Source organism: Bombus impatiens, unplaced genomic scaffold (assembly GCF_000188095.3).
Source record: "Bombus impatiens unplaced genomic scaffold, BIMP_2.2 scf_0095, whole genome shotgun sequence".
Lineage (NCBI taxonomy): Eukaryota > Metazoa > Arthropoda > Insecta > Hymenoptera > Apidae > Bombus > Bombus impatiens.
Genome location: NT_176514.1, coordinates 553,733 through 574,087, shown reverse-complemented (window position 1 = coordinate 574,087; position 20,355 = coordinate 553,733). Strand labels below are relative to the sequence as shown.

The window sequence follows — 20,355 nt, the reverse complement described above, 5'->3', positions numbered from 1 at the left end:
GAGAGGGAGAGAGAGAGAGAGAGAGAGAGAGAGAGAGGGAGGGAGGGAGAGAATAAGCGAGAGCGAGGTAGGAGTCAAAACGATTCGGTTTAACCGATCATGTCTTGTTGCCCGGCGGGTTTTCGAATTTTCCTGTGGTCTAGCTTCTATTCATAAACTCGTTCCGGGGAAATAATTGCCGATCGTTGCTTGGCCGGCTGGTTGCTCTTGTTAACGAGCACCGCTTAACTATCGGCTGATATTAATCGCGACTAGGACAGCAGTAAGTAACTTAATTTCAGCGCTCGAGGAATATTATCAAAATTCGCGATAGCTAGATCACCTGATGGTTAACCGGTCATTGAATATAACCCAAGATGAATATGAAAATCCTCAAGAACAATATCGCTTCTGGAAAAGTAATTTTTGAAATGGTAAGATAGGTATGTATTCCTCCATCGAATCAAGCGATATTCGTACGAAAATTTGTTTGCATTTTTTCATAGAGGTATTGTTAAATTAGATATGTTGCAGATAAAGAAACGAAGACTTTGAAATACTTTCACGTTAGATTTAATCATCGATTTATTTCCAGATTAGATTTAATTATTGGCTATAAAGTGAAACAAAAGCTATTAAGAAATGACGAATACTTTTTTTTCTTTTTTCTTCTTCTTTTTTTTTTGGATTGGATTTGATTTTTATCCTATTGACGTAGTCTCGTTATTCATTTCAGATAACTACTTGATTATGTATTGCTTTTAAATGTACTAATTTTGGGCTTTTCTAAACCACTCAACAAAACAAAAAATATTTGAATGCGTTATAATTTGTTTCACATAATTTTTCATAAAACGAGATTTCTTTATTATTTAGTTAAAGATATTTAATTATACATCAAACTAAATACGATCGACTTACCATTACGTATATCAACCATATTATTTTCTTCTAAAAATATTCATTTATCCGCGTAAATTCGCGATCTGCTCGAGATTATTACGAATTCCACCGTACTTTTAATACGCAATGGTGTCATAAAATGAATATTCCTTTTGTGAGCATATAACAGTCGAATCTGTTATTCATTCGTATCTTTTATCGGCTAATTAGCCGCTCCATTGCACTTTAATGGTATTTAATTTTTCCACGCAAAATATATATACAGTACATACCGAACGCAATTATTAACGTAACAGCTAGCTATTGTAACGCCATTAGAGTAATAACTGTTAATACGCCCATCGCGATGATCTAATTATGATTCATTGCATTATCAAAATACGCTATCGAATCAGATTACCTAGGATATAATTGTTGTACTGAAAAATTTACTTTTTTGAAAATTTGCCAATTTCATTTACGAAAACGAAATGTTTACGACTACATAGTTAGTCTTTCTCATTTAACGATAAAATAACGAAAGGAAATCAATTATCAAGGTATGCTATATCGTTCATTTAATTTAAAATTACTTCAGTAAACTTGAAATTTGCAGTCAACAATTAAGACGATTACGAATGACTTACAGATACGATGCGAAGTAAATACTCATTCGTAGAAAAACATGACGAAATATTGAGTTATATCATACATTTCAAAAAAATTGCAAAACATTTGTATTCGTGTTAAGTCCACTCTTTATCAGATCTCCAAGAAACAGTAATTTCGAGGTGATAATGACAATTTCATCATCCATTGTTCTTATGGACTAATCTAATCAAATGGAACGAAACATACTCATTGCAGAGACTTAATTTTAGTCTCTTAATCGAAGATATGATCTCTTTTTCTGACGAAAGACAACATGATGTCTTATGATACGATTGAATATGTAGATTAGATATATAACTAAATACATTTAATAACAAATTAATTTTGTATTATTAACGTATATCGATATAGAGCTAATTAGTTCATTATTACAATAGGTATTGTTTTCGCAAAATATTATCAAGCTAGATGCAAGAAAAATTATAAATAACATCCGTGGGGATAAATAGGATTACGAATATCTGAAAATTTTCAAGAGTAAATGGACTCGATTTTGTACGTTATAAAGATGTATGTACAATGTATTCGGAGAGAGAAAAAGAGAGAGAGAGAGACAGAGAGAAGGAGAGAGAAAACTAAAGCAAAGGAGAAAACTAGAACTGAATGGTATTTATGCCCGCTCACTGAAATCCTAAGTTGGCATTAAATTATTCTCATTGATTGAACTGTCAGGTGCATTGTCCTGGTCGCGTTTACGTAACTTAAGTTTGAGCGATGGCAGGGTCTAGACTGCAAAGCAATGGCTCTTCATTCGCTATCGTTACTGTCAATAGCAGAACTTTCACCAGAAGCCACTGGAATTCCTTGTAAAATATTCGTCCTTCGTTTTATATCGTTCGAACTGACGGAAATCAATCCCCGAACACCTAATTATTAAATCTACCGCGAAAAGAACTCGGCAATATAGCTCACTATACGCTGTGGACCACGACTCTTCTGGATTGCACAACACCTCTTTTAATTTCTAACAAAAATTAGCTATGTTGTATTTTCATTTAGATATTATAACAACGATTCAAAGTTTTAATCAACTTTGCATAAAATCTGTCTCTAGATAAAACATGAATGTAAAAAAATGTAACCAAAATTTTTTTCATTCGGTTACACTTATTTGAGCCACAATTAGTCTTTCTCGTCCATCAAAACGAATCCACCCTGTAACGTTCCTCGTCATTACGGATCTCATCGATTTAATTCAGCCGGCTTCAAGCGTCCAATCGAACGAGCTCTCGACCGCACAAGAGAGAAAACATATTTTCACGCACGACGAACATCCGGGGCTAAGCAATTTGAAAGGCAAACACATTTGCAGCCCTCTTGAGAAATTCACGATCGATGTCAGAAAGGAGTGATCGATCGGTAGGCGGTAGACGCCAAAGGGGAAAAGTACTCCGTGACATAATTTCTAAACGCGTGTGCTCATTGTTTGCGCAGAGTTCTTTGATAACCACCTCGAACGACCACCACTGTTAAATTCGCCAGGAACATATTTATTCGGCCGAGTGTTTCTCAAGTAGGTCGCAAAGTATTCTTGATTAATGCGCAGGTTTTCAGTACTAACGAGAACAAGTGTTCTTGCGCTTTCTACTTGTATTCCTGTTGGAACCGCTTACGATTATTTTACCATCCACGACGACTGCTCGTTTGCGTCTTAATCCGGAAACATTTTACCCAAGTATACGCAATGCTAGACTTTGAGATATTCTCATATTTTTTTCTTGTTAAATCGGTATATTTTAGAACTGTTTAACTAAATCTACTTTCTTTTAAAAAATTATTAACAACGTCTAATAAACGTAAGTCTCTGGTGTCGTATCCTTTCTTTGCGCTATTTAATTGTTAAGCAAGGGTACTGAAGATATACTACCAAAAATGACTGAGTTACGAAGAAATGAAAAATATTATTTGCCTAAAAGTGTGTCTTGAGCGACGACATCAGTTGAATCATAAAATAACAATAATAATAGTGTTTATTTGTAATTAACGGGTAAGAAAGCTTGTAGTTACATGTTACTACAATTGGTGATTAATGATTGCGGACCGTGTTGCAAGCTGATAGTTTGATAAAACCTAAAGATTTACAAAACAAGTCAATAATATTACAAAACTGGTTAGCAATTATGCATACATAATATTTAACAATTTGAAGTAGTAGTTGGATAGGGTTCGGATTTAAAGAAAGTAGAGAAATGTAGAAGTTTACTTCGTATAAGATATTAGGGAAGATGATTATGTTATAGTGCGCCGCTGCTCAACGGTCAATAACTCCAAACGCGATTGAATAGTTCCGTAATCATGACAATACTAAGACATAGGTGTATTAGTTAAAATATGAGGCGAACCTAAGGAACTTGGCTTATACTGATTCTAATTGGATAATTTGACTTTTATATTAAAGAGATCAAATAACAGAAACGTGTTTAAGATGAGGACGAACTAAAGAATTATAGAGCACGGCGTACATAGTGCAGAAATATTGGGAAAAAATTTAGCGGTACGATAAATAAAGCCAAGTGTTTTGTATGAGGTATGAATTACAATACTTGTTAGCAGTGAACTTGAAAAGAAAGGTTGTTAGAAAAGAATATTCCACGATCACGGATGTGGTTGACAATGAATAGATAGAGGCAAGTTTACGATTGAAGTGAATTATATTGCATTTGGAATTGTTAATTTCTAATCTGTTTCTGGGGCATTATTGAGTAAACCTATCAAGATCCCTCTACAGGATAGTTGCATCTTTCACACACGCAATTACTCGATAAATCTTGAGGTCGTCGACAAAAAGTAACATTTTGTTGTGCAAGAAGACAGAAGAAATACCATTTATAAAGAGGATAAAAATTAGCGGACCAAAGTAGGATCCCTGAGGGACACCTAAGAGAACAGCAATTGCCTTCGAGTAGCATTCATTAAATTTAACAATTTGAAGCCTGTTAGCGAGGTAACTATACTGTATAACTAGGATAGGTTAACATTGAAGCCAAGGGATTTAAGTTCTAAAATAAGAATGACATGGCTAGCAGAGTCAAAGGCTTTACATAAACCAGCATAGATCGAATTTAAGGTGAAATGTTGAACCAGAGACAAAGTCATGTTTTGTTTGTCAATTATTAAATTTTTAAGATACAGTGGGACGTGATTAATAAATTTCGGTTGCCTTTTATGGTCTTCATCTAAACATTGATTGATTGATATTATAAGAATGAGAATTTAAAACAAAATAGCATTACAGTAGAAATTTGTATTACAACATGTAAATATTTACTTTCATAATTTTTGCTCTGTGAATATTATTTCGTAGATGTCTACTCTCCATAGTTACCAAACAATATAATATGTAATTCTTACACCAACCATTTATCAAAAAAGATACTTACCTGTATGAAAAGCCAAGATGTAACAAGGGCCAAGCTGCTGTACTGCCCATTAAATCGGTAATGATATGCGTAGAAGGAGAAGTGATAGAGGTAAAAAAATCTGAAACAAAAATTATTTCGTCTATAAGAAGAAAGCATGCGGTTTTACTTTTATGTATTATATCGTATTTCTATCAACACCAATGTTATTTAACAGATTATATAATTCCCCGATAATCACAATATAGCGGTATCCGTGCAACAACATGGAGGCTTTATCGATCAAATCATATCAGGTTCCTACCTATTGAAATATCAAGGCTGGCGCGTTATCTGGGATGTCATTACTATGACTAGAAAATTATAAGTAATGCCACGTTTACAATTTTTCTCGTGATTAAATTTTTATACATAAAACTAAACGAAAATTCCATCCGAAATTAAAATACGAAATAACAGTTTCTAATAACAACATAGCAATATATCATTTATAACATCGCCGTTTAGATAACAGAAACTGATAGCACATTTGAAACAATAACGATTTACTTAATAATAGTGATACTCAGTGAAGAATGATTGCGGAAAATATTTAATAATCAGATTTAATACATATATTATTCTTAATCGTTGCAGTTACAGTAGAGCAGAAATATTGTAAAAACACGTAAAGATAGCTACGTAGTAATGTTACTAGCTATTAAATAATAACCACCTATTTATTGTAATTTATCGAAACGTTTTTGTATCGTTATAAACAGGTTATTTCGTTTACTAACGTCCATGGGGTAATAAAATATTTTTAAACCGGCGAAACTTTCCGATTTCGCGTCTTGAAAAATCATAAAGTTCTTTCTCATCGCGTCAAGAATTAATCCACCTCTAGTTTATGGTAAATAAAACACAGAAACATTTTATCTCTTAATCTTCTTCTAACTTAATTACTTGTTACGGTATTTCGTGCTACCGCGTTCGATGAACAAAGTCGCAAAGGTTTTTCTTCATAATGGTTGCTTGCAACTGTCCGAAACAAGATTTTAATTTGTTTGTTGAAAAATTTACACAGTAACTAGCAATTTATAAATTCGTTATTAGAGCAATTAACTTACTTTACTAACTCAAAGAACGTTCCATTTATTTCTTACCTCTTAGTAAAGAATGAGAACCACTGATCCATAGAATATTGAAAGTTTTTTCGTGCCAAATTTCGTGTTTTCCTCAATGATCATAAAAAGGACGTAGGATGACTTTTTTTACTTTCCGCCTCATCTTACGGTGGCCCTCGAGGTGATATGGGAGGGGTTGTAATCAAGTGATTTTTACGAGTAGCTGTTACGGGGTAGCCAATATTTGCGGTTCAGGGTAGAGTTCAGAGTGCAACGCCAACCTTAAGTGAGGAAAAGCTGGCACGCGAGGAAAATACCAAGAAAAATAGTTATCGTATACACCCTCGATAAATAATCTGACTAATTTCCTAACATTTATGCTGAAAATTCCTTTAACCTTCCATAGCGCACCGTGCTAACCCATAAAATTTCTAGTAAATCTGCGGAGATCGCGATCCCAAAAATTTCGTTACAGATGGTGATGTATCTGCTGACTAATTTACGCGATGCAACGCCATTTTTGCATGACATTTCCTTTCCCGTTAGCAAGTTATAAAACGTATAGGAAATATCGAACGTTTACGATATCTTCCAAGTTTAACGAAAATGACATGTGTCATTAATACTTGACAAGCGATACGCAGAAATGTTTATTATATTCAACCGATTATCATTATGCCTCGGGTGTGTATTCATGAAAACTTTATGATGAATTTAATCCTGAAGTAACTAATTTTACATATTAATGATAACGTGATAACCACGTTGTAGCGGAGTTGTTGCATAATTATATTTGACGTTCTGTATGAATATTAAATATATTCAGTTTAAATAGTTATAATTAATCATATGCAACGTACCGGAGACCTAGGAAAATAGACTACAACGCGAAAATGCTACGAGCAAATATCCTTAAACCATCGGCCGCTAAATTTCATATTATCATTTATAAATATAAAATAATCAGCGGTATAAGAGAGAAGCAAGAATACAATATCAAGCCGATGTTATCATTGACTTTGCCATTGATGATAACAGATAAGACTTTACACATGTTTGGAATACGTTGATAGTTGTTACTTAAACAACGACTACTTGTCCATAAACGATTTCATCTCAACGTACAACTCTGCCAAAATCTTACATCGTGCGAATTTATGTACGTCAAGCAACGTTCCAAAAGCGTTCTGCATTACGTTTTACGATGCTGTCAGTCGTAAAATACAGTTTAGGGGTCCGGTCCATTCCGATTTTCGGTTTAGTACGCAAGTTACACGAACATCTAGTACATCGAGATAATCAGACCAAGAATATGTAACCTAGATCACACGACATAACAGGTGCAAACCTTTATAGTTTTCTTTAGTATATTATTCTGCAGAAGCAATGAAATATTTACAGAAATTAAAGGATTTCATTTCCCCAAGTATATTTGTTGAAAAAATAATATTTTTGGATATATCAAGCAAAGTGATAGTTTAGTAACGGATATAGAAAGAATAACATGTTTATTATTATTTTAATAATAAATTTATCTCTACGATATTAATTTGCAACATCGACTAGTTTAGAGACGATGAACCAAAGACACTATATTTGTTCTAATAGATACTGCCAGTCAGCCGGCCTTGGCCAGACAACGAGAGATTTGTCCGAACGGATGATACATTCTCTACGTTTGCATAATAGGATAATTCGATTTTAACGTAAGCGCCGAAAATGTAGAAAAAGTGGAAAGCATAAAGATAGGAGGATAGAGTGCAGAAGGAAAAAGGATAAGAAAGAATGCACGTTCAAAATCCCGAGTTACGTATTCCGGGGACATAGCCTCTAAAGTGTCCCACGCTCAGGGAACCGCAACCATCCGACGACGATTCATACGTCTTTCCCGAGAATAGTAAAGGTAAAGAGGGGACTGGAGACTCTCCAAACGCATTCTGAATTCAGTGAATAGCACTGCCCCTTCTCTGGATCGCGAGAAGGGATACCTTCGGACCTTGACGTAAGATTTTTACAAGTTACCAAGTTCCGGTCCATTCCTTTGAATTTTCTCGCACAATAAATTCTATCATTATCGTATCAGCTGTTTGTCTACGTATCTTTAAATGGCTCGGACGATTCATTTATTGATACACTTATACGATATCTATAAATATTGATAAACAGAATATATCTATAAATTGATGAACAGAAGTAAATTCTTTTATTAGTTTGAGAAGTAAGCTACGAAATATTCGTTTAATATTGATATTTAAGAAAATCATGGTTTGATAGAAATATTGAAATAGAGGTACAACTGCAGATTTGTAATTTGCAATTTACAGTTCATCGTTTCCGAGCAGTGAAGATTTACGATGCAATATACGGGTCTCTGGGTGGAGCAGATCACACGAAATGGTTTCGCCAGGGTGTACTTTGTCTTTCGTTCACTTTCTCCAAGGGCACAATTCATGATAGCCCAACATACCGACAATGGATTTACGATACACACCAGTCGACAGTTTCCTATAAAATAACCGCTCTGAAATATCGAGATGGCCTGTATTTAATTCACTTCGGGCAACATTTTGCGTAATCCGGAGAATAGGGAACAAACAAACTTCTAAATATATCAGTGAACTTGAAACAAAAGACAACGTTGCGTAACGCTGATACGGTTAAAAGAAAGGTGACTTTCAATGGAGGAAACGGATATCCTTCAATGTTTTTCTATACAATGATTCGGAGTATTATCTTCTTCTGCCCGGTATATTACCAGAAAATGATCATCACTTGATAGAAGCGACAAAAAGATAAAGAAAAATGGAAACCGGAAAAAGAAAAACGGCAAAGTATATTATGAGTATGTAGTAGTATGTAAAAGTATGTAAATATAAGAAAATGAATAGATAGAGACAAAACAGTCAAGAGAACAAAAAATAAAGACGAACGAGAAAAAAAAAAGAAGAAGAAATAGAAAAAAAGAAGAAGAATAAGGAGAAGTAGAGGAAAAAGAAGGAAAGAAGGGCTATTCAATGGGGGGTGTGACCGTCTCCATAACTGTACGGTCCACTCGACTAACGTAAGTATATTGTCAATCAATCCACGGTATAAAAGCAATCTGAGGTTCGGTCGACGGGGTGGCAAGATCCCGTGGGGCGTGGATGGGCCGATCGAGCCAAGAATCTAAGGAACAAGAGAAAGGAGAGTGGCTCTGGAAAGGAAGAGAGTAAAGAGTGCAAACAATCCCCCCTTGGTCCTAAGAGAAGGAACGAACGGGAGAGAAAAGTTGATAGAAAAGGAGAAGTTCTTTACTCTGGCCACTCGAAGGGCCCTGCCCAACAAGTAGGATGAAACGAAACTCCTGCCAGGCTCTGATACCTATACTTATACTCGGTGGGCACGAGTGTACGTGCGTCGTGGGATATGTGTGCCGTATATAACGAACGACCAGCGTAACCAAACGGATATAGCCGATGCTAGGATATATCTAAAAATGTCGCCGGAAGACCTCGATGTTCTCGGGAAAGTGACGTGTCCTGCTCATGCCGAGTTCCGAGTGCTAGGAAAATATATCGATTCGACTAGCGGAAGAGACAATGATAGGAATAAAGATCCTCAGATTCATGGACTTTCTTTCGATAGTTCGTTTAAATTTATCGATGACCAAAACAGACATTTAAAATTGACTCGTTTCAAGTCTGATGAATCGGCCGTTTCGATTTATAAAAATTTTAGGTAATTTTCTTTCTTTCAAAGAACAGAAACGTGACAGGATTTTCCGATCAATCTAATATGTATATAGCATATTTTCCTTTAAGAAGATGCTCGAAAAAAGAACAACGATGAAGAAATAAAGGCGGCGATACCGACAGAAATAACTCCTATCTAGGTAAGATAACGTAGATGACTTCAACCATGCACCAGCAAATAAGGTTACACATCCCTTATAACCCGACGGGAAGTTGTCTCTGCAGCGTCCAACGGAGAGTGGGCTGGAGTAGCGGAAAATGAAATAATATCGGCGCAAACACACGGGACTGGACGCCAAAAAGGCCGTGGAGGATAAATACGTAAGAGAGTTTACGGATATAACGGTGGGAAAAGGATATTGGAAAGGAGAAGAAGAAGAAGAAGGAGGGAGAGAAGAGGTGGAGGAGGAGGAGGAAGAGGAGAAGAAGAAAAAGGAGGAGGAAGCGGAGAGAAATTGGAAAGCAGGGAACGGAAGTAAGACGAGATACGTCGTGGGATCGTACCACGTGGCAAAGCTCTTTGGATACCGCAGGTTTTTCGACGTTGAGACGGCCAGCAAATCTGGATAATGTATTTACAGAATCTTACGTTGTGACCCGTCGCAGTCACGTAAAAATTGCTCGTACCATCTTTTTGCAACGTCCTCTCGATCCTCGAGCTCGTAGTTCACATGATAAATTTTCTTATCGGATATTAAAAAACAACGAATGCGAATTCGGATTTATAGACTACCGTGACAGTATAAAAAAACGAAAAATACGAAATAAGATCTAAACCACTCTGTGAGAATTGTTAAAGCAGATACACGAACCTCATGAAATCCGTTGAGTGCGATAGAATGATCTCTTTCAGGCGTGTTGAGCAAGCAAGGCGTAGTAAGAATCATTAATCATGCGCTACCACCTGTGGACCACCTCGAGTTACACTCGAGAAGTTCGAAAGAGAGGGACGAAGAAGAATGGAGTGGCACGAAAGCAGCCTCCCAAAGCTCGTACCAGTTATTGTACGGCTGGCAGGTTTATCCGGCCTTTAATGCGTCCCACTGCATTATACCAGTTATATACAAGGTCCGTGCTGTAATAATACAGAATAGAACGTGGAAATTGTTGATTATTCCATGGGAGTATACCGGATTACCGTACACCATGGCGTTGAATGTTACATCATGCTTCTGGAGTCAGAAAAAATGGCCATGGTAGCACAGTTACGCATTCTATTCTACGAGGACCAAAACCACTTTTACAATTTTATTATCACTTCCATTTCGTTCTTGCGAAGAAATATTTGATGTCTCGAGCAACCCGATAGAATTCAAAGAACATTGATATTTTACATGTGTAAACCTGTTTAATCTATCGAAATGCAGTTAGGGAACTCCGGCGTAGCTAGAAACCAACATTAAAATTGATCGAATCGAGATGGACATTAGAAACTTCCGATAGAACATCTACATACGTACGCGAGTCACGAAACTCAAAACTTTCTCTAAAATGCACGAGATGGTAATCAACTGTCCCAAAGGATCACATCGATTGCTAGGGAAACGAGGATTCCCTTACGCATTTACGAACTCGTGACGGTCGCGAAGCAGATTCAGGAAGATCGATGATACGATGATCCGATAACCGTACGGTATGTCGTTAATATTTGATCGCGCTACGTCCAGAAACTTTGCGGTCACGCGTTCAGTTCGACGATCGCGATCCTTCCACTCACGGGACGATCGAATGTGTAATTTCCTCGCTATCTTTAATGAATGATTATTTTTAAAACCCAAACTGAGAAATATATTTTTTGAATACGCTGGTTAGTGAATATTTGCACCGAATTTTTGTGTACTTTCCAGTTGGTTTTCTGATAAATGAGATTGAAAGAGCGAAATTAATCGCAGAGAGAATAACGGTTAATATCTAAAGCAGCTGGTGTAGGTTCAAGCTAGTTTCCATTAATACACACCAGCAGAATAAACCATTTTATTGTAGGCGTAAAAAAGCTTTCGCGACTACGTCGATTGCAAGTTAATCGTTTTCCGTAGGTCGGCTTTTACATCACCGAATAAAGTAAAATTGCTTATTTTCCCAAGACGATAGAAGGCAATAGAACCATAAAACGCGTCTTTGTAGACAGCATAGTGACCACTTGGAAACGGTGGTATGTGGCTGAATTAGAGTTTAAGAGATCGCTTGCTAGAGGCAAGCTGCTCGTGCAAATCGTCAACGGTCTCAATTGGGCGAGTTTCCATGTCTTTCTAAACGATTGTAATTACTTTCGAACATTCGAACGAATTTAACACGTCCACTCTTGAAATCGATTTACAATATCCCGATTTTTACACATCTTCTTTTCACTTGAATTTGAACATATAACGCGTTAGATTAAAATTCACTACATTAGAATCCACTTCGAAAATGTCTAAATTGTGAAAATTGTTTGTGTAACAAACATGTAGAGTCTATTATTTACTGGCCCTTGGTTTAATAATATTACTAGACAATAAATGAATATCGCACAAGATATGTAAAATAAATATAACATAAGACACTTTGCCTCCCTTTTCATGGTAGACTCGTTTTCTAAGTGCGTTGAAAAAAGCCAATCGCTAGGTGGTATGTGGAATGACACAAGCGGTGCATTACGTTCCACTACCGGAATTTCACTTGTCATTAGATGACTTTTATCGCGTAACGTATAAAATCGATATCAAAACCTCGAATCTTTTTGTTCATTGAATAAGAAACACTTCTTCTAATGACATTAACAATCGATCAAAGATTCAAATTAATTACGAATTTGTCCTGTAAAAGCATTTTATATCTCTGCAAAAATACCTTATTAAGGAAACAAATATGAAATGGTTAACCGATGAGCGCTCACATTAGCAGCACAATCTCCATGAAACGAAAATAAAAAGAACACCATGCATCCGGTAGATTGCTAGATAAGCCATTTTCATGGAAGCATAGCAGAGGAGAGCAGAGTCGACAACGGCTTTCGTTGCGACGTGATACCACTCCACTAATTAGACATTAGCGCAACAAACAACCCCAAGGTACCGTGTACCTTGCTTCCACCCTGTCAACCACCTCCAGAAACCGCCCCAATCCTCCGGGCGGAATGCTCAAGTTACAAATTAACTTGCAGAGATCATCCGTTTCCACCTCGACGCTCACCGACGCCTATTCGGATCTCTCAGAGTTCGCTCCGGTGGAAATTCAAACACAGACAAAAAAAGAGAAGCGACACGATCCTACGCACCCACGACTAGTGCTCTCTCCGTTAATGTATTTTAAATCTGCAGTATACGGCCGTGAAAGAGACTAAATCCATACCTCGAATCAATCTTTCTTACGAATATAGCATCAAAAAAATTTTCGAACACAATTATATTGTTTGCTTACTAGAAGAGTGACAAAAAATCAGCAATTTAACATAACCGCACGATCAAATTATATTATTTAAGAAGAAAAGCGTGACAACTTAACCATTTTCGAAGATTGAAAGCTTCGAATAACTTAAATTTCCTTATTCGCGTTTCAAGTAATTTATACCTTATTCTTATCGTGACAAGGATACAAAAAATATAGTAATAACAATCCTACAAATTACAAACCTACAATCAAGTCAATTGCAAGGTATCGTTAATCACGACAAGAGTTCTCAGAATTATCGTTTTCGCGGTTCAGGGCCACAAGAAGGATGACGCGTTAACAAGTAAGAAACAACTCGATTGCACAAGATATTTTCAATTTGATCGCTCCGACGCTCTCGTAATTTCTTCTACCTTTTTTCCTTCGTTTCTTGTTTTTCTTCCTTTTTTCTTTGCCTCTCGGTAGACTAGACAAGATAACTATGACAAATGACGAATCATCGAGGCGTTTCGATTACGCAAGAAATCGGAAAAGTAACGAGGATTTTATCGATATGCGAAAGCACGACAACCATTGAAACGCCATGGAAACGCCGCTTGTGAGTTATGCTACAATGCTACATATCTTCGCGTTCGGAGGCTCCGTGTTAAGGTTCAGACGAGAAGAAGGAAAACGGAAGAAAGATAGTGAAGCAGCTTGTAACCAGAGAGCCGTGAGAAATTCGAGAAAGAACGGGTGGGTCGAAGGATACCAATTATGAAAGAAATCACGGCTGATCGCGTTTAAGATGTGAAATTGCGTCCATTTTTGCCCTCAGCTTCATTAAGGACTTCGAATCAGCGATAGAAGAAAAAAGAAAATAAAACTAGAGGAACATATTTTTGTCATTGCTGGTCTTTTTAACAAAGCTATTATTCTCTCATAGATAAAGAAAAACGTCGTAATCATTAGTTAGGAGATACTTGTAATGCCAGGTCGTCTCATAAAATGATTTTTACGACATAAATTCCGAAAAGACATTGCAATTCATTCGACGGTTGGGTTTTGATTCTGACGAAGAAACAAAGAATTGTCCGAGCTGATCAAGTACACGCAAGTTCGCGACAAAAGCGTTTCGAAAAATACCGTAGAAGTTAAAGAGTAGAGGATAACCGTATTTTTATAATTGAAGGAAGCTTCAACCGTCTGGGTGTGACCGTACCCTGGCAACCGAGCCAAAGCTTTGCCTTTACCGAACCTTAGAACTGCAAGAAATGCGAACGGTAGAGGGGATGAAATTGAAAAGAGGAAAGCGGAAGAAGAAAAGCGTAAGTGAGAGAAAGAGAGAAACGAAGGGGAACCTACAATGCTCTCTCTACTTCCACCGATCTTCCCTCTCCACAATCACCCCTTCGTAATTAACCTCCATTACGGCAGTTTTCTGTTACTCAGCCATTCCTGTCCGAACAGTCCCCTCCTGTTAACCATCCCCTGTTCGATCCACCAGAGGGATAGAGTTGCCTGTTTCCTAGGAAGCAGTAGATATCGGTTATAGTTTATTATTCTTCTAATGGAAAGCAGCAGACATCCTCCTAGTCCTTCTTTCCTCCCGCCAACCCAGCAACCACTTTTCACCCCGTTCATCGTATTCATCGTCGTCGATGTCTACGGTATGGTAGTGTCGTAATCGTCTTACGCTTTCCGAGCAAGCTCCTAATTATCGCGAACTCCGTCTCGAGATACATTTCCATGGATATCTGGTACGGAGAATTGCGGATTTTCGGAGTATGCGAGATAATTAGAATTATAACGAATAATTGGGGGTCGCGACTCATTGCTCGAGTAAGCTTTAACTCTGTCTCTTGACTGTCTTCTAACCGGTGAAACACCGGAGCCGGTTCGCAATAGCCTCCTAATTATCAGCAACATTAACACTTATATGAATTTACGTAATGAATGAATTTCACGATTTCAATTACACTCGTGTCAAACGCGTATACGATACGTTACTGAATATTTTAACGCTACAACTAGCGAACTAATTCTTCGCAGTAATTTTATGGATACATAATATAAATCATATACTCTAATCTATAAATTTCGATCGAACTTTTTCCAATTAAATCGCAAGTAAACGCTAATGATATGTGATTCGTAACGAACATAAAATTTTCTGCTCCGTGACTAAAGAAATTGGAAAAAAACATCGCGTAACTATAGAAGAGCAAATATCAAGGAATTAGGAGAAACTTTGGTGTATCCGGCAAGATGAAGGAACCATGGCGAGAACTTCTTCGGCTGAAAAGCTTCCGTATCGGTATTTATACGTTAAAGGGTGGCGAGCTGGAGGGTGGAGGAGGAAAGGGAAGCACGGCGCCATTACTATGCAAATAGATTCAGAGTGACACGACGAGAATGGGCCATACCCCGGTGCACCTAACTGGCGCCCGTCAGGACACCATTTAATAGTGTAGTTTCGCCTGCACACGCCGCCGCACTCGCCAACCGAGCACCACCCACTGGTCGAGCCACCCACATCAGATCTCCCCGCACCCTCCGTGCCTCTCGCTTCCGCCATCGCAACCACCAGACCAGCGTCACCAAGCCCCCGATACAGGTAATGAAATTGTCCATGCATGAACCGACGGGGTGGCAAACGTTTGTTCTGCGATCGAGCGAATACGTCGTTGCGTGCCTTTTGCGCAGCGAACCAGATTCCCGAGGATTTGCAGGAATTTCAGGTACACAAATGAGTGCCTATACGGCGCGTACACGCTCGCGCTAGAAACGCGATCCGACACGACGTCACGGTTTTGAAACGGGTATATGGCCATAGCTAGGTCGAGAGGAGACGGTGCCGGGACACGTAATACTACGTACACAGAATCCCAAAGGATGGATGGAAATAGACGTGATAAAAATATAAACGAGATGATGAGAGACGAATCGCGCGAGCAACACGGAACATCACGAAATTCCTCCACAGTAGATTTGCAGGCCGCTTTTCGCATCCACCGCTGCTTCCGCCTCTGCTAATGGCTTCCGTTTCGTTTCGTTTCGTTTCGTTTCATTCCATTCCATTCCATTCCTTCCTTCCTTCTTTTATTTATTTAACCAGTGCTGCTGTTCGCACGGTAAGATTTCGTCTTCCTCTGGAAGTATAGCAGGACGATGTTTAACAGGAAAATGTACACGTGTAGACTTTGGATTTTAAGGTGGGGTAAGGGGCTACGAGAGAAATAAGTGTGTGCAGCGGTGGAAGGAAAGCTTTCGCGTGAATTTTTTTTATTTATCTACAAGAAAATCACACGGGGAGAATATGATAAGCCCATTTCTGTTGATTTTCTAAGTTTGATATTCTTTTAAAAGAGGGTAAGTATATATTCCGATATAACAGAATCGGAGATTACTAGAAAAATTATTCGAGATAGAATTCTATGACTTTAATTTCCAAAATTGCTTTGCAACAACAGCTCCTAATTTGCCGCTTTAATTCGTTTAGACGCATTTGAACGCATTATTATTTTCATTACTTACGCATATAGAACGAATCGTATGTGGCACAGAAATAAAATTGATAAAAATATACACAAGGTGATGAGAGATGGATCACGAGCGACAACACAAACATCACGAAACTTTTGTACAGTAGGTTCCCTGCTTGTTTGCGCGCGCGTATTGTATTATCCGCTGGTTTGTTTTCTCTTTGTTTGACCACGTGCGATTTTTAATATAATGAATCCTTGCGCGAGCGGTCTGTACGAATACAAACCTATGATTTTAAACATTACACACAGACGTGTGATATCAAAAACCAGATGTAAAGGAACATGACGTTCCTCCGTAACATTATACGTTAGTTTTATAAAGCAGAGAAAGCAAGAATTGCAATCGATCTAGATATCGATTAAATTGTAATATCTTCTTCTAGGTATATAGATTTAATATCAAATATCAAAAATAACGATTAACGAGTTTTGTTCGGTAATGTTCTGACGATTTAAGTTATTTATACAGGATACTTATTTACGCACGTTGTAATTTGTAAAGCCTAACGTTGTCTCATTGAAAAATGATACATTTCCCATTAACCAATCGTGGATTTTTCTGTTTAATTGCTGCGTTTAACTAGGACCAATATCTGCTCGGATTCGGTACTTTGCTATTTGCTAAACGCTCGTAATGGATAATCCTTTTTCAATCCAACTTAATATTCCATAGAATTTAATATCGTCAAAAACGATAAGATCTTCTCAAACAATTCAATACGATAGTAATCTCTATTACCCAAATATTTCGCTATTCAAACATTCTATTATTTACACAGTGCGGTATATTCTTTCCATTGCTTCAATATAAAATTGATATTACGCAGGTGCTTTCGACAGAATTAACGTTGTCCTCGATCGAGCTAAAAACACGAGTACGTATGTATATGCGCTCCTTTATTTTCAGCTTTATTTATCACTTTAATTACAATATTCTATCTATAACATGTATATTTAGGTACGTGATAAAAATTGATAATTTTAGTATGAATAAAAGTGCTCGAACGGCAGGCCATGGTTCCCGAGTGCAACAATATTTTTCAGAATGATTGTCTCTGTTTAAAATGAGTGTTCTAAATCTTAGGGACGATGGCATACGTCTTGTAGACGCATGAAAATGTATCTCGCGATGAACATTTATAGTCTTCTCGCGATGGGAGCGATGCCATTTTGAATTACGCATACCATGAATAAACAGGAATTTCATTTTGACGATGTCGTAAAACTTGGTCCGGGGCCGCGTGCATTTCCAAACTTCTACCGAGCCGATGCTTTTGATGACACACGAAATTAAATATGCAGGCACACTGGCAATATGTGTTTCGACGAATACTCTTTCCATTGGCGGTACTTTAAACAGACGTGATACCCGGGGGCTTGTCAAATGAGATATTTATCGGCGAACGTATATTCCACTTATTTAGGATTAATTAAACATTAAAGAGACAACCTATGCTTGCCCAAAAATCCCATGAACGTTCTCGCTCGAATCAAGCTTGATTTCCCAAACGTTCGCGTGCATAACAGAAATTTAAGAGCATCGTTCGCATTTTATTATGTGCTAACCACTTTTATTTGAACATTTCGGTGGGGCACGGTAGCCGTGATCCAGAACAAACGAGCTCATAAATCTATGGTACGGTATTTACCAGTAAACGTTATAAAATTATTTCGATAATCGTCTTAATTCCTCGCGATGATATTCGGCGTTACCGAAAACGGAAATCAAATGATCGCCGCTTTAAAAGCACTGGACAAGCGTTGTAGGCGAATGAAATATTAAAACTCCGCGAAACGGTTCATAAAATTTAGCGATATCGCTGCGGATCGATCCTCTCTCCCCGGGTCCGGTACCGGTCCAAGTTAATTTGTTACAGAATATTCCGTCCGTTTCGCCTGTTTCATTTTGTCCCGGCTCGCTCTTCGAAATGATATTTGCACTTCGCGGAGGTTGCCCCGGCGATATTAATATTTCAATATTAACGACTTTGGATTACCGCGTGTACGTTCCTCGACTGAGGAAAAAAGACACATACTCGACTTGTCTTGGGTATTTTCAGCTGCCACGGACCGTATTAAAAAGTTGCTAAAAGAGGAAGGAGTTAAGAGCGGTTAAAGATTTTCAGAAAAGTGACGAAGGGTGCTTAGAGCTCAGGAGCCATCGAGGGTGCTTCATGAGTCCCGGATAGCCAGACTGCGCTAGCTGACAAGTACGTGGAACTTTTGAGAGTGATCGAATTACTGTGCTCGATATTCTTATAAACAAGAGGCGTGTCGAAAAGTAAACGAAAAGAAAAGTGAGAAAATTGGCGTAATCGAACGTAATCGAGAATATGAACAAATTTCATTTCCAATGACCATTTACTTGGTTGGTTCTGCATTTGTTGACTCTCGTTCGTAAAGTCGATTACATAGCAAATAAGCAATTGGTTATACACTGTCAAAACTAAGTCGAAAAAAGAGTAAGGGAACTGCTAATGATTAGTTCCTCGACATTATTTTACAGGCTAATGCGCATACTTTCTCGTTCTCGACCCTTATACCGAGTTAAAACACTGCGAATCTGTATTCATTTCGAGGCCTTCCCTTCAGCGACGTTGCCTCGATAACGCGAAGAAAATATCGTTGTGTGCAGATTGTTATCATCCTCGTTAATTCTCATTATCCCTTAATTTTATAAGCGTATCCCAGCGGAAGGCTCGAGATCGGATATTCTTCCGTACAACTACGTTTAACACATTCGCTCCTTAAGACGACAATATTCATCTTTTCAATGTGGCCGGAATTTCGTGTTGGGATGTGAATTATAATACGCCTCGAAAAAATTCAATTTCTCCGACATAGTTATCGTGCGAAAAAACTCGCGATTCGCACCAGACGATTTTCAATTTGTTCAAAATGAAATTACAAACAAAGATGCAACTATGTATATAATCCCTCACACTTACAATCTTTCCTTTTCTGTAATACATTACGAATGTTATTTTGCGAATTACTTTATATTAAGAACCACCGTTGAAATGTATTCGAAAACCAGTTCGTTGCTTCCTCAAATTAAAAAATTTTGAAATTTTATATCAATCGATTTGATTAGGAAATTGATTGACAAATATTGTGGTAGATATCAATGTACGCTATGTTAACGTTTCGTCGACAGAACTCAGAGTGCATACCCCAAGGTAGTGTCCTCGGTCCCCTACTGTACTCCATCTACACTGCCGACCTACCTGTATCAAACGACGTAACAATAGCGACATTTGCAGACGACACAGCGCTATTAGCCACTCACGCAGACCCGGTAATAGCCTCATCCACTCTCCAGCGAAGTCTCGACACCATGGAAAAGTGGTTTCAAAAATGGGGCTTCAAAATTAACGAAAAGAAATCCTCACATGTAACCTTCACGCTCCGGAAACAAACCTGCCCCCAGGTCACCATCAACAATGCAACAGTTCCTAGCAGGGACACAGTCCGATACCTGGGCATGACCCTGGACAGGAGACTAACGTGGAAGACACACATCTCAGACAAAACGAAGCAACTTAAGGACAAACTAAAAAAACTTTATTGGCTCACGGGCCGACGCTCCAAACTAAACATACAGAATAAAATTACCCTCTACAAGACCGTAATAAAACCTGTCTGGACCTACGGAATCCAACTATGGGGAACAGCTAGTAACTCCAACATCGAAATACTACAAAGATTCCAATCGAAAACGCTAAGAGCC

General features: G+C 37.9%; 1 protein-coding gene across 3 annotated transcripts in view; it reads right to left on the bottom strand.

Moving 5' to 3' along the window:
* Positions 1–20,355, bottom strand: part of LOC100748803 (membralin) — a 66,732-nt gene that overhangs the window by 5,195 nt on the left and 41,182 nt on the right. For all 3 annotated transcript variants that reach the window (XM_012394594.3, XM_012394596.3, XM_033318407.1), the window contains exon 11: positions 4,914–5,013. In XM_012394594.3, coding sequence (XP_012250017.1) covers positions 4,914–5,013 — 100 coding nt within the window. The remainder of the gene's footprint in view (positions 1–4,913; positions 5,014–20,355) is intronic.